This window comes from Furipterus horrens, unplaced genomic scaffold (assembly GCF_987537825.1).
Source record: "Furipterus horrens unplaced genomic scaffold, mFurHor1.1.pri manual_scaffold_8, whole genome shotgun sequence".
In the NCBI taxonomy this organism is placed as follows: domain Eukaryota; kingdom Metazoa; phylum Chordata; class Mammalia; order Chiroptera; family Furipteridae; genus Furipterus; species Furipterus horrens.
The window spans coordinates 82,057,654-82,073,614 of record NW_028327178.1 but is presented as its reverse complement, the minus strand read 5'-3'; the positions used below and the strand labels follow the sequence as shown (position 1 = coordinate 82,073,614).

Sequence of the window (15,961 nt, the reverse complement as noted above, 5' to 3'; positions counted from 1 at the left end):
GCCTCAGTGGTCTTTGTAAAATGGGAATAATAACAGTACTTCCTTCACAGGAATGCTGGGAGGTTAGTAAGTTGATGTGTACAGTGTGCTCAGAGCACTGGCCAGCACACTGGCTGGTAACAGACCTTTGAGTTGCTCCTCAGGAGGCTAGAACGAGAACTAGAATCCCACGTAAGTTCTGGTTGAGCATTATATATGGGAGGGAAGTCTGTATTAAATGTAAGCAGCTTAACCCAGTAGGGATCTCTGTGCAATCAAAGGCCAAGGAAAGAATGCAAAGTTGCCAGTGCTCCTCCACTGTGTGACAGATGTCTTCCCAACATAAATAGCAAATAACAAGGGTCCGTGGTGCCACAGCCAGGGCCAGGGTCCTTCTGCTTCTCTACGGAATGTGAGTGGAGGAGCCCAGTGTCAGTCATCTCACAGGGTCTGTAAATAGAAAGGAGATTAACAAATGGAATGAACATTCTGGATCCTTCCAAGAGGAAACCATACCCATGAGGGGAAAAGCAACTTAAGGACCCATTTGTTATAGCAGTCCATAAATCATTCTGACAGCAGAATTTCATCACCAAGGGCTTTAGTTTTAAGTTGGAAAAAAATGTGATTTGGACAGGAAAGTTTGTGTGCAGAATCCAAAAGGATCTGCTAACCACTGAGTTTGGCCAATTCCTCTGGAATAAAGAACAAAAACAAATAAGCAGGAGTCTTCCCTTGGGCTGTTAGCTTCGGGGATCTATTAAAAGCAGAAGCTCTAGGATCTGTAGGGTAACTCTCTCCACACACCACCTGCCTTCCCAGTCTTAAGACCACACCCAGACTCTCCTGGTTTGGTGCTGGTGATTTATGTTACTGATGCTTGATAAGACTCCCTGTGGCCTTTTCCTAACTCTAACTTCACTTGTCTCCAACCTTGACAAGATCTTTTTCTCTTCCTCCCATTTCTTATCAAACCAGGAAACAAGGAGGGTTAGCCCCATGTTTACCCAAAGGTGGAGCCTGCCAAAGCAGTGTTTATTTACTGACAATTCAAAAATCCGTTGGTGATAGGCAGAGGGAGACCTACTTGGTCAAGGTCAACAGAGTAGAACAGACATGGGCTTTGGAATTAGAGAAATCAGTTTGAAACCCAGTGTCACTTACCAACTCTGGCTTTAAGGAATTTACTCTCCTTCAAACATTTTTTTTAAAATCTCTAAAACAGCATTATCTCATATAGTAATGACTAACCACATGTGACTATTAAAATGAAAATTAAAAAGTCATCCCATCTGTTGCACTAGCCATATTTTAAGTGCATCGTCAGCCCCAGGTGGCTCTTGTAACTACCATGTTGGGCTGTGTCCATTTGGCATATTTTTATCATTGCAGAAAATCTATTGAATGGTGTTGATCTGGTCTAAAATCTTGCAGAGTCGCCATGAGATTTACTTGAGATAGTATTTGTGAAATGCCTGGCACAACAGCCCTCAAATAATATTTGCATTGTTTTCTCATAACTACTACATTTACTCAGCATTTACCTTGTCCCGGGTACTTAGGTTTCCTCGATTTTAATAGCCCTGTGCAGCTGTTATCACGTTTATGAGTTTACAGATGGGAATAATGAAGCTTGGTGAGGTTAAAGGGCACCATGCCAAGATCCTTCAGAAGGTGCCTGGTGAGGAGGCTGCCATGTGAACCCAGGAACTATATAATTAACAAGGTCTGGGCCCCAGTGTCCCTTTGAGGGTCCTCTTTCTCAGAAAGCAGGAGTGTCATGATGGACTACAAAAGTCCTCACTCATTTCAGTCCCTGTATCCTAATCTACCCAGGCAGTCACAAGCACAAAAGAGCCTCTGAACAGCTAATGTTTAAATAAAGTGGAGTTAATACATTAAAGTTAGTCCAAAATCCTTATCCCTAGCCCACTGTTAGGTTTGACTGTCCCCTATTTGAAGTGGATAATGGTGGGAGAAAAGAGGTAAGAAATAACCACAAATCAAAATTAAAGTAAAATCAATTACTTATCTAGAAACCCCACCCAAATACTTTCCTTCTTTTCAATCAGCATATTCTGCTTTCCAGGTTCTCTGCCATTCCTTATAAGAAAAAAATGGGCTTAAATTTTATTTAACCAAATAATTGTAAAAATTGAAATAAAGGGGAAAAGTTTAAGCTGTCATTTTGAAAGTAACTTGAATCTTTGAAAGCTGGGTTGTGGTCCTGAATAACGTTGAAGTACCATGGATTAGGGGAGGGGTCTCAGGAAGCCCACAGTGGCCCAAGCTCCTCAGAGCGGGGGTCCTGGAGGCATGAAGAGTTTCTAGCTACAGTGGTTCCAGCAGACGTGATTTTCTAGCCTCTCTCAGGTAAGACGCTCCCTGGGCCCCCACCTTGGCCATAGTTTCACAAAAGGAACTCCTGTCCCTTTCTCTCTCCTTTGTTCCTGTGGCAAGAGTTGGTTTGGGATGGATGAGTTAAATAGTCCTTGGACTCTAAAGTATGACTGTGATGGATTTTAACTGAGTCCTCTGATAATTGAAATTCTGATCCTTCTGGAAGAAGTTCTGTTATGGTTTGTTTACTTACCAGATGACCTAGTTACCTTTTGTTAAATGGAAAACAAATGGATTTGCAAAGGAGAAAGAGCCTACCCCCTTTCATGCTCTCCCCTGCCCTGCCAAGCCTGGAAAAAAGTTTTCCAGAGAGAGAGAGAGAATAAGAGAGAATAGAGATGGCGTGCCTTTATTTACCAGAGGATCAGGTCATTCTGTTAGTAGGAGGTGGAGAGAAATTCAATATATAGTGTCTCAATTCCTTTAAGCTCAGGGCCACATACCCTCAGATCTTCTTTCTGGTTTTTATGGGTAGTTTGAACACATTTGGTCCAACAATCTTTCAGTCATAGTTGACAAGCTCATTGTGGGCTTTGCTGGAAATTGCTCAGAGCTTCTTAGAGGTCTCAGTGAAAAATTTCTATTCTGGCAGGTGCCTCTCCTAGCATCTGATATGTTTTATCTATTAACTATATGGGCACCTGGTAAATAATATTTTTCCCCTTTTGCTTTTGTTGCTAGAAAGCCTAGAGCCAAATGGGCATCCTATTTTTTCTGTGTGGGACTTTATGACAGCATTTCTGAAAGCTTCTTTTACTCTATCCTTATTTTGCTATTTTTGTCTTAGTTTTCTTCTTTTTGCCCAGAGTTCTCATCCATTTCAAAAATGAGTTCTTTGCAATGACATTCAAACATCATTCTTGGCCCAACAGGGATTCCCAGGAGGTGCCTCAAAGCCACACTCAACCCAAGATGAGCTTGTATGAATTGAAAACTGGTGCCCTTTCCTCGGGGCAGACAACCTCAACCAATTGTTCTTGTTTGTATGTCTGTCCTTGGCAGCCCTCCAGGGACTGACCCTGATGGGTTATGGACTTGGTACAATGCCCTCAACTTGAGTAACTTCTTGTTTATGTTTTACATACTCGCCTGCTATAAAATATTCAAAAAATATATTCACTTTATTTCTTAGTGCACATATTTAGTTTTAGTGTTACTTTGATATGCTAGGTGCTTGGAACACATTTGTACAAGAAAGGTCAAGAACTATGCCCTCAAAGAGGTTGTGCTATGGTGTGGGAGCCAGGCGATAAATCAATAAACAAAGAAATGAGATATTTGCAGACTATGTTCAGTACAAGCAAGGGAAAAATCAGGGCACTGTAATAGAGACTAAAATGAGAGACCTGTTAAGGAGGTCAGAGAAAGCTCCTCTTAAGTGGGGATAATTGAGGCAAGGCCCATGGGATGAAGGGGAGCTAGCTAATGCTAACAGCGGTAGGATGAGACTTCTGAACTGGAGAAACTGCAAACATGAAGGCCTTAGGCTAGAAATAGCTTGAGTAGTTTGAGGAGAAGGGTTCCTGATGGTTGTAGTGAACAAAGGTCAGAAAGTGGCATAAAACAGGCTCTCTAGGACCCATTATAATGAGGGACCTTTTAGGCCATGGCAAAGAGTTGGTATTTTATCTTGAATATGATGGGAATTCATTGAGTGGTGTTAATGAACTGATTAAAAGTTTAAAGAATCAATCTGGCTGCTGTAGAAAGAAAGAGTATAAGTGAGAAGATCAATACATGGGAGAGAAACAAAGTTGTGGTGGTAGAGAGGGAGTCAAATATATATATGAAAAATACTGTGGAAATAGATTTGTTAATGGAAGTGTAAGGAAAGGATGAAGGAAAGTCAAGGATGACTCTTAGTTTCAATTCATGGATAGATACTAGTGATATTTATTGAGCTAAGAAAGTCTTTTTTTAAAAAAATTATTGAATTTATTTGAGTGACATTGGTTAATAAAATTATATACGTTTCACGTGTACGGTTCTATAATACATCATCTGTATATTGAATTGTGTGTTCACCATCCAAGTCAGGTCTGCTCCCACTGCCATTTATTTCTCCTATACTCTCTTCTCCCACAATAAAGTCCTGTGATCGAGAGATTTGGAGAGAGAGAGAGAGGGAATAAAGAATTGAGTTATGAACATATTACTTTTGAAACATTTGAGTAGACATGTAAGCTAGAGAGTTAGAAATCTGAATTTGGGACTTGGAGAAGACTTAGGTGCTATTATAAATTTGGAAGTCATCAACAAATAGCCATGGGGTTAAATGAGATCTAAGAGCGCAGTGGAAATGAGAATTCCAAGAACTAAGTCCTGGGGAACATATAAAAATTGGGTATAGAAGGAATAGATATTAAAGGAATGGAACACAATCAGGATATCAAATTGGAGTATTTTAAGAATGAGAGAATAGTCAACTGCTTAGAGATCAAATCAAATAAGAAAAGGAAAATATGCACTGCATTTAGTGTCATGAAAGTCATGGTGAACTTGGCTAGAGAAGTTGTAGAGGGTGATAGGAATGGCAGGCAGATTGAATTGGTCAAAGATGACATAGAAGAAAGGGAATGGAAACAGTGAATATAGACACACTGTTCAAGATACCTTGCCCTAACAGGTATTAGAGATGTGAAGTAGTAAATGAAGGACAAAGCAGAAAAACTAAAACACAGTGTTCCCTCACTTATTGCAGGTATTACATTCTAGACCCCACCGTGATAGGTGAAAATCCATGAAGTAGGAACCTTACATTTATTTTAGTATTTATATATATTTTAAGGCTTTATAAACCCTTCCCACACACTTATAAACTATTCCCAGTCCCTTATTAACCTTTTCCACACTTTTATAAACACTACTTATGTTCTTAAACATATTCTACACTCTTAAACCTACGTAACTTTAACAACATACGTATACAGTACCGCAAAATCCCGCGATATAGTGAGAGATCCACGATAAATAATTAAATATAATATTTTTAAAAATCCCGCGCTACAGTGAGGCCACAATAAGTGAACTGCGATATAGAGAGGAACTACTGTATATTTGTGTGCTGACAGGAGTGATCTAATAGAGAAAACATATGATGTGTGTTGGAAGAGGACTGAATCTGGAGCAGAAGTTGGGGGATTAACCTTCGATGGGACAAAACTTGCTTCATTATCAGGGAAGAAGGAGGAAGGTTCTCACCTGATGGGTTTCCTTTATTCAGTAAAGCACAGCAGCTGGGTGGGAGTAAAGAAGTTTGAGAAGAAGTAATGAAATAATCTGTTCAAAGAGTGGGGAACATTTGCAGAAAGAGTTAAAAGGTAGGAAGCAATTGTTGACTATTCATTTCAAGCTTGTAGTCTTGAACTTATTTTTTAAATTAATTAATTAATTTTTTATTTTTTAATTACAGTTGACATTCAAAATTATATTATTTTCAGGTGTACAGCATAGTGGTTCTACATATATAGAACTTATGAAGTGATCCCCCTGCTAAGTCTAGCACCCTCTCGATAGCACACATAGTTATTACAATATTATTGACTATATTCCCTATTCTATAATCTTGAATTTAAACTAAAAGTCAGACAATCCAGTTTTGTGATTTCCCTTATCAAGCTCAGTGACAAAATATGGATAGGATAGACTCGTAGTTTTTTGGTCAAGAAGACAGAAAATGAGACTGGAGAGTTGAGGGTGTCTGTGAGGAAGTGCTTGTAATATTGGACCATGGGAATAAGCTAGGCAGAGACTGAAGTAGAAGGAGAGGTCTGATGGATGAGAGATTGGCAGGGTTAATGAAGAGGAAGTTGCAAAGAACTCAGATACAGGAGAGTGGGGACAGCTGGAAAGGTTAGATGATGCAGTCTAAGAACGGGATGTTAGGAATCAAAATTCCAAGCTGGTGATGATAAGCTCTGGGGGTACTGAGTTACTGAAAGAAGAAGAAAGAAAAAATCAGTTTTGCAGTTAAGGTGACCAAGGAACTGAAAGGTCCACCTCAAAGTAAGTTGGAAAACCATTCTTATTCATCATGTATATTTCTTAGAGCATCTCAAATCTTTATTCAGAATCAGATAGGGTGCACATAAATTAATACCAATGGTAGCTGATTCATTGTGGGCCTACTCTGGAAATACCACCCCAGGACACTTTTGAACACTGCACTATTAGAATATGGCTTGGGAAGTATTCTAAAATGTGTTAGTTCTCACAATTTAAAAATTAGCTCATAGTTCTCATTTCTCAATCGGCAATGATATAAGATTCCCTATGGCCTTTTGGGTAAAAATTAATACCTTTTGCATGGTGTTCAACACCCTCTAGTCTAGCTATATTTAGGCCCTGTCTCATCCCCTGCCAGTCCCTTGAGATGTTCAAACCACACCAACTCCTTAGAAGTCCTCAGTGTCAGGACAGGCCTGCATGTCTTTACAAATGCTGCTCCCTCTGACTGGGCTCCTCCTTCATCTGGATAACTTCTCATTCTTGAAGACCCATTGAAAAGGTCAACTTCTGGGTCAAGCCTTTCCTAAGAAATTGAACCATCCAGAAGAGTCATTGTGTGGGTCAAAAAAAATCACATATTGGAAATTTTATATTGTTAGTAATTTGCTACCCTTTGTTGAATTGTAACTGTGTGTTAAATACACTTATTACCTCATTAAATTCCCTCAACCAGCCTGAAAGGCTGCTGTAAATACTTACATTTATTGGACAAGGATTCTGAGATTTAGAAATGGTCTTTCTAAAAGAAGATAAATAATAAATATCAGAACTGGGTTTGGATTCCAAAGACAAATGGCATACCATGCCCCTTCCTTTGTCTTATTTATTGCTATGACTACAGTGCCCAGTGCATGCCTGGTACAGTTGAAATATGTATGAAAATTCGTCTGTCAGAAAACCACCCAAACAAATGGGAAGGCTGGCTTTGTTTTTGGCTTCCAGAAACTCAATTCCGTCACTTTATGGTGGCCCAGAGTCTTGACATTGGATTTACCTGGATGCACGTTTCCTCTTCCCTGGAATTTAGAAGATACATTTTAACAGTTGAAGCTAAGAGTCCAAACTGCCTTTAAAAATCTTAGTCCTATAAATACTCTTTGTTTTAAGCCACTGCCTTGATCTGTGTTTGCCAGACAGGTTCCTTATTGCTGAAGTAATCACCTAAGACAAGTTTTTTTAGATCATGAGAAGACTGTGTGGCTTTGTTAACACACAAATGCCAAGTCAGTGCAGAGGGCATCTGGGTTCATTCCCTGAACACTCCCTTTCACTCGTTGACACAAAATTTTCCTGGTGTTCTTAAGCACAATGGTGTTCTCTTGCTAAAAACCAGGAATCCTTTGGCAAGTATACTAAAGCTGCTCTGGGACCCTGGTATTTGTCTAGCATTCCTTCTTGATTTAAATTTTAATTGTGTAGTATTCACTAGAGTTTCTGGTGTCAACATCTACAGCAGTGGTTCTCAAACTTGATTGTGCATCAGAATCACTTGCAGGATTTGATAGACCAGATTTCTGAGCCCCACAGATTCCGTCCCTCTGATCTGAAGTCCTAGATTCTACAATACAGTCAAGCTCCCAGGTGATATTGATGCTACTGGTCCAAGGATTACACTGTGAGTACACCACAGTGCTGTTCAAGTAGTCCTGGTTTACAGGACACCAAATGAGGTTGGATATCAAAGTGAAAATTTTGGTGGTTTTCTAAGTAGACATCTGAATACTGAATTGTGTAGACACTCCTTCCCCCTCCAAAATTAATTACTTAAAAAAAATGCTCTCCTGATTTTTGCCATTATGTTAGATGTGGGCAGTGAGTCCTCTGGTGGGAGACCTGTGTGCTGGAACCCAGAAGTCCTCCCTCTGGGAGTTCTTCCAAGGTCTTAGAGGAACTTCCTTCTGTGTGACCTTCAGGACATGAGTATGTTTTGTTCCTAAAGCTACTCTAGAGGAGGATGCTGCATAAAATTGATTGGTCTCATCTCAATACAATATGAATGAAAAAAATTTTCAACATGAAAACATTCCATAATATGATAAGAAATGTGATCATTAGATTCAGGATACCAAAGGGTGATTTCTCATTTTCTTTTGTTTAAAGGCAAAAAGAACTTGCATTTTTTTGGATTCAAAATGGTATGAGTCATGCAGATCAACACATTTCTTTTAACAGGAATCCTTTGTGTTTGAACCCAACTGCCTCTTCAAAGTGGATGAATTTGGCTTCTTCCTGACCTGGAAGAGTGAAGGCAAGGTATGGCCCAGGAACAGCAAGTTGTTCTTTCCTGCTTTTTAGGGGAAACCATTTTATTTCTCAACGAGTAAATGAGTATACATTGAGGGCATGAACCTTTGCTTATTCATTCATTCAAGATGTTTAAGAACGTGCTTCCAGTGCCAGTCATTGGGGATACAATGGTGATCAGGGACATTATCCTAGCCCTACAGATTCCAGTCTAGAGGAAAGTTAGGCATAAGAAAAAAAAAAAAGGTACAGTCATTGAGTGTTGTGAAAGAAGGTCAGGTTGTTACAAGAGCTTAAGAGAGGCAGGTCTGATTTAATCTTGGGAATTAGAAAGGTTTCCCAGAAAAACATCTGTTCAAGCTGAAATCTCAGAAGTGTAAGAGCTTATTCATCTGGTTATATCGCAGGACTTAACTTAATGCATGGCACAATGTACATGTTTAATGAACCTTTGAGCTGAATTTAAGAAAATTAGAATTAGCATTTTTTCTATTTAATAGTTCATATACACCCATATATTTAATGATATATGTACAGTGTTCGCTGTGAAGAACACGCTTGTTAACTCCATAGAGCCACCCACAGGAGGCACAGAGAGATTACTTACCCTCCGATTGTCAACAACTTTCGGCCCAGTCAGCATTCTTAGCGCGTATGCCCCAACCCTCTGCGCCACCACCGAAGAGAAAGAACAGTTCTACCATGCACTGGACGAAGCGTTATCCAAGATTCCCAGAAGTAACGCTCTCTATCTCCTTGGAGACTTCAACGCAAGAGTAGGAGCCGACCACATGGCCTGGCCCACCTGCCTTGGAAACTTTGGGAGAGGAAAGATCAATGAGAATGGTCAGCGACTGCTTGAGCTTTTGTGTCACCACGGCCTGTGCGTGACAAACACATTCTTCAAGTGCAAAGAGATCCACCAGGTGTCATGGAGGCACCCCCGCTCCCGTCACTGGCACCAGCTTGACCTCGTCATCACCAGAAGAACGGATATTGGCAGCACCCTCCTCACCCGCAGCTACCACAGTGCAGACTGTGACACGGACCATGCCCTCGTGGTAAGCAAGGTGCGCATAATGCCGAAGAGGTTGCACCACTCCAAGATGAAGGGTCGCCCACGCATCAACACCAGTTGTGCCAGCAACCCAGTTAAGACCCAGCAATTCATCAACAAGATGGAAGATGCACTCGGCGAGGGAGTGGCGGCAGATGACATTATCGAATCCAATTGGCCACGTCTCCGCGACGCCATATACAACTCCGCCATTATTGCTTACGGGAAGAAAGAGCGGAAGAACGCTGACTGGTACGAGGCTCACTGGGAAGAAATGGAACCCGTGATCGAGGCTAAGAGGAAGGCCCTACTGGCTTACAAGGTCACGCCCACTCCCAGTACACTTCAAGCTCTACGGGCTGCCAGGAACAAAGTCCAGAAGACCGCCCGCCACTGTGCCAACACCTATTGGCTAAACCTGTGCAGAAGCATTCAGGAAGCCGCCGATATAGGCAACGCACGAGGAATGTATGAGGGTATCAAGAAGGCAACAGGCCCAATCCCCTCCAAGATCGCCCCCCTTAAGTCCAAGACAGGTGAGGTCATCACTGACCAGGAACAGCAAATGCGGCGGTGGACCGAGCACTACCTCGAGCTGTACGCGACGAGGAACACCGTAACAGACACTGCTCTTAACGCCATCCCAGACCTACCAGTCATGGAGGAGCTAGACACCCCACCTACTGCGGCAGAGCTCGGCAAAGCCATCGACCGCCTCACTTGCGGGAAAGCACCAGGAAGCGATGGAATCCCTCCAGAAATCCTAAAGAGCGGGAAACCAGTCCTGCTACAGCCGCTCCACCATCTACTCTGTCTCTGCTGGAAGGAGGGTTACATCCCCCAGGATATGAGAGATGCCAACATTATCACCATGTACAAGAACAAAGGAGACCGCAGCGACTGCAACAACTACCGGGGCATCTCTCTCCTCAGCGTCGTCGGCAAAGTATTCGCCCGGGTCGCTCTTGCCCGCCTGCAGACCCTTGCTTCCCGCGTCTACCCAGAGTCCCAGTGTGGCTTCAGAGCTGGCCGATCAACAGTGGACATGATCTTCTCCTTACGCCAGCTGCAGGAGAAGTGTCACGAGCAGCATAAACCACTCTACCTCGCCTTTATTGACCTCACAAAGGCGTTTGATCTGGTCAGTCGAAGCGGACTCTTCAGCTTGCTACGGAAGATTGGCTGCCCACCACATCTGCTTGCTGTGGTCATGTCCTTTCACGACAACATGCACAGCACGGTGTCCTACAACGGCGCAACCTCTGAGGCCTTCCCAGTCAGCAGCGGAGTAAAGCAGGGCTGCGTCCTCGCGCCTACGCTGTTCGGAATCTTCTTCTCCATGCTCCTCCAATACGCCTTTAAGGACTGCAGCGAGGGTGTCTTCATTCACACCAGATCCGATGGCAAGCTCTACAACCTGGCCCGTCTACGAGCCAAGACCAAAGTCAAAGAGGTGCTCATCCGTGAGATGCTCTTCGCCGACGACGCAGCTTTGACATCACACTCCGAAGAGGGACTCCAGCAGCTAGTCACTTGCCTTTCCCACGCATGCAAGGAGTTCGGACTAGCCATCAGCCTGACGAAGACGAATGTTATGGCTCAAGGCACGGGGACTCCCCCATGCATCACCATCGACGGATACACCCTGGAGGTTGTCAACGACTTCACTTACCTCGGGTCCACCATCTCGAGCTCTCTGTCAGTCGACTTGGAGGTCAACCGGAGAATCGCCAGGGCAGCCACAGTTATGGCCAGACTGAACCGGCGAGCGTGGAACAATTCCAGCCTCACTGAGAAAACCAGACTGCGCATCTACCAAGCCTGCGTACTCAGCACTCTCCTCTATGGCAGCGAGACGTGGACCACCTACGCAAGGCACGAAAGGAAACTCAACAGCTTCCACATGAGGTGCCTGCGACGCGTCCTGCATGTCGCCTGGCAAGATAAGGTCCCCAACACCGAGGTGCTGAAGCGAGCCAATATGAGCAGTTTGCATGCAGTTCTTAGCGAGAGACGCCTCAGGTGGCTCGGCCATGTCAAAAGAATGGATGCAGGCCGTATCCCCAAAGACCTCCTCTACGGCGAGCTAGCAGAAGGCCAGAGGATGACAGGGCGCCCAAAACTGCGGTTCAAAGACATCTGCAAAAAGGACATGACACAATGCTCCATCAATCTCAACACATGGGAAGTTCAAGCAGACGACCGCCTAGCCTGGAGGCTCGCGGTCAGGCAAGGTACGTCACGCGCGGAGGCTGCGCGCAACGAGGAGGCGGCCCAGAAAAGATCGAGGCGGAAGCAGTGTCAGCAGCAGCAACAACAGCCATCTGCCTTCACCTGTACCAAGTGCGGCAGGGATTGTCACTCCCGAATCGGACTGCACAGCCATTCTCGGCGGTGCAGATAGACTCTCGGGAAGCTACGCCATCGTCTCTCGAGACGGACGGCTGCCGACGATGTACAGTAACATTATATATTTAAAAAGTAATTTCATTTTATAAACATGTTATAAATAATTATTCAAAGTTTCATTCATGTGTGTGTATGAAGTGGAATGTTTGAGGGCTTGACTATTTCTGATTGGTCCAAATTACTATTACTGTTCTATTTCACTTCCCCTTCTACCTCACTCTAATCAGCGTTGACTTCATCACCATAAACATTTGCTAAGTACCTTGTCTGGGCCATAGGTCTGGCAGAATTTAGGCTCACTACTGTATTATATTCTCTCTTTTCAGGAAGGACAAGTGCTAGAATGCTCTCTCATCAACAGTATTCGGTTGGGAGCCACACCAAAGGTACCTGTGATTGGTGTTTGCTGTTTTCTAAACACAGATTTACTTAGATTGGAAATGGTCTCCTGAATACTGTTTAACCTGTTATTGCTCCCAGTTACTGACTCCAAATCATCAGCTGGGAATTAAGAACAGACACAGTTTAGAAATAGTCTTATCTATAACTGTTGGGTGATTTGGGTTATATTACATTTAATTGTATTAGAAATGTTATTAACACTTGAAAGCAAAGAACCTTGCATGATACCAGCACCAAAGAAACAGTTCCCTTAACTCAGAAATTACTTGCAGGTCCCCCCACCCTTTTTTAGCAAGCAGCGAGTGTGTCACTGGTCTCTGGTTGTTGTAGAAATGCGCATGGCTTTGGTAGTTCTATGTTTGTGCACCTGTGAATTCAAACATTGGCTTACCTTGAAGGCTCCATTCGCCTCTGAGAGGAAAAAAAAAAAAAAAAAAAACCATAGCATATACATCAGCCTTCTTTACAGTGGTTGATTTGTTTGAATGAGAGTTGTCCTGTGATGGGGACACAGCCAAGTTCCAATCAGAGGCTTTTCACCCATTGCCATATTCCAGGTCCTTCATAAAGAAAGAACCTCACACCTGGTTTTCTAAATAATATTATAATACCTTTCTTACCAAAAAAGTTGTGTACTGTTATATATTTTATCTCAACATGTTTTAGAATAATGCTAGATATCTGACATTTTGGATAGAAAGAAAAAAATTGTCCCTTATATATGTATATATAAGTGTGGGTGTGTGTGCACGCATATGTGTATACACATACATATAGATATATAGATATATTTTTGGTCAAATGTGGTTTCTTATTACCATGTTTCCTTCATGCTCTGTGATCTAACATATTTTCTCCTATTTGTCTACCATTATACAGGATCCCAAAATCCTGGCTGCCCTTGAAGCTGTTGGAAAATCAGAAAGTGATCTGGAGGGACAGATAGTTTGTGTCTGCAGTGGTACAGATCTGGTGAACATCAGTTTCACTTACATGGTGGCTGAAAACCCAGAAGTGACTAAGGTAGCCTCTGTGAAACCGCCTCCCTCCTTTCTCCTCCATGCATATATATGTGGTACATGTAATTTTTTTATGTATAATATAATTTTAATATATATATATATTTCATTGTATAGCAATTTAAATTTTTTTAAAATGGTTCCATTGCCTTGCTGGAATGTGGGTGTAGAAAATTCAACGGAGCACAGTACCCTTTGAGTATGCCACTCGTGTTTATTAACACCCCAAACGCCTTCTGCTGGAAGAGCTAGCCCTGCACCTCTGAAACGGGGATGTGCACAAGAATCACCTGGGATTTTGTTAAAATGTATAATTTGGCTCAATAGGTCTAAGGTGGGAACAAAATTCTCCCTTTGTAATGAGCTCCCAGTGGGTGTGGATGCTACTGGTCTGACCACCACAGTTTAAGTAGCCAGGAGCTAGATGAGCACTATAACACAGGCAACAGATTAAACTTAAATTTACTTAGTAGTGACATTAAAAACGCAAAAAGAACCAGTGAAGTTAATTTTAATGAAATAATTTATTTAACCCAATATATCCAAACTATTATCATTTTAATATGAAATCAATATAAAATTTATTAGTGACCTATTTTACATTCTTCTGTTCAGGCTAAGTCTTTGAAATCTGGTGTGTGTTTTCAGTGTAGACTAGCTGCATTTCAAGTGCTCAATAGCGGTGGCCACTGCAGGGGACAGCGCAGGTATAGTTGGTTAAGATATCCAAGCTCACCCCCAATGAGCTATGAAAGCATCGGGTTATGATCCGTCTTTTAACACCATAGCCTGGATTCCATTGCTCTGGGAAGCAGGTGTCTCTCAAAGAGATTTTGGCCAATGAAGTAGAAAGCTTTAAATTTAAATTATTTTTTCAGCAAGTCATTAGTTTTCAGGGTGGTTTTACCTCTAAAGAAAGCTCCCATTATCTTTCTATAGTGTCTGTGAAGAAGCCTAAGCTTTTGCTGTCCCATTGCAGGGACCTAGGTTTGTGGGATGCAGGAGACCTTTCATTTTCCCATTGACGTTACAAGTAGAAACCCAGTTTAGGGTTGAATGGCAGAGGCCATCATTAGAAATATCAATGTTTAGAGCTAGCAGGGAATGTACATAAAATCATTGGAGGAAACGGAAATTAAAAGACTTAACCCTGGACCCAGAGTTAATTGGTGACAGAGTTGAGTTCTGCAGAGTCTGAGACAATAAAGGCTCTTCTACCCTCACTCAGAATGTGGTCCACAGTCCCACAGCAGAGGCTTCATTACAGTCACAGCCCCACCAGACCCATTGATCCAGAATCTTTATTTTTAACAAGACCCCCTCCCCGCCAGGTGACTCACGTGTAATGAATTCTGAGAAGCTCCTGGCCTCTTGGCTTTGGATTCTCCATGTGACCTGAGAGCCCTTGTTTCTGTCTTTGTGGTGGTTTTGTTGGCTTTGTGCAATTGTTCCAGGTCACCTCGTTTTGGGAGAATAGATTTTGCAGTTCCTTCAAGTTCTTTTATTATTTTGCTCAGATCAACATCTAGTTTGAATAGTTTCTGGAACCCTGCTGATCCAAACAAACATTTTCCTGCTACTTCTAGTTCTTGCCTGAATATGTGCTAGAGAAGTCTTTTTAGTTGCTATTTACCATAGCAATATTCAGTCCTAGAACTCCATGCTGACCAACCACCAGAAAAAGGATGGGAGTGTGGAGGGGGCTTGTTAATCACAGACATTTAGTTAGCCACCTGAAATTTTGAAAAACGACATTTACACTTCTGTACACTTTTTTCCTGACTTTTGTCAACTCATCATATTACACGAAAACAGAATGACTAGGTCTGAGCTTAAGAGTCTGGGCTTTGGTGCCAGGTTGCCTGGGCTCAAATCCTTGCTCTTCAGCTGTGTGACCTAGACATGCAGGTTACCTCTGTGCCTCATTTTCTTGTTCTGTAAAGCGAAAACAATACCAAAACATTTGCTCTTAGGATTGTTGTGAGGATTATGAGTTATTACACGGAAAGTGCTTTGTGCAGTGCCTTTCTCATTGAAAGCTCCGATATGCATTAGCTGTTACGATCACAGGGTCACAGTTTAGAGCTGGAGGTGAAACTTAGGAAGGGCTTCCTACCGCCTCATTTTTCTGATGAGGAGAGGAAACCAATGAGTTAAAAGAACTCTCCTAAGATTGTACTAAGACTCCACTGCAGGCTTGGCCAGAGCCCAGCCTAAAACTCAGGCTGAGTTATGTGCGATACTGCGCACTCCAACTGCCCTGAGCACGTGCAGTCCTGGGACGACGGCTCCTTTCAGAGAATCCCACAACAGTTTTGCCTTCCATGGTTTGATTGCAGTCAGTCTTGGTCCATTTTGTTTAAGAACCATGTTCTGAAATCTGTACTCATCAATTAGGTAGTATATATGTGTATGTTTGAGGCAGGAGGTGTATACTTAAAGA

The 15,961-nt window shown here is 42.5% G+C and overlaps 1 protein-coding gene across 3 annotated transcripts in view; it reads left to right on the top strand.

Moving 5' to 3' along the window:
* The window catches only part of PLCB4 (phospholipase C beta 4), a 405,706-nt gene that overhangs the window by 247,813 nt on the left and 141,932 nt on the right, over window positions 1-15,961 (top strand). For all 3 annotated transcript variants that reach the window (XM_090286058.1, XM_090286056.1, XM_090286057.1), the window contains exons 4-6: window positions 8,560-8,640; window positions 12,424-12,483; window positions 13,379-13,522. In XM_090286058.1, the coding sequence (XP_090142184.1) occupies window positions 8,560-8,640; window positions 12,424-12,483; window positions 13,379-13,522 (285 nt within the window). The remainder of the gene's footprint in view (window positions 1-8,559; window positions 8,641-12,423; window positions 12,484-13,378; window positions 13,523-15,961) is intronic.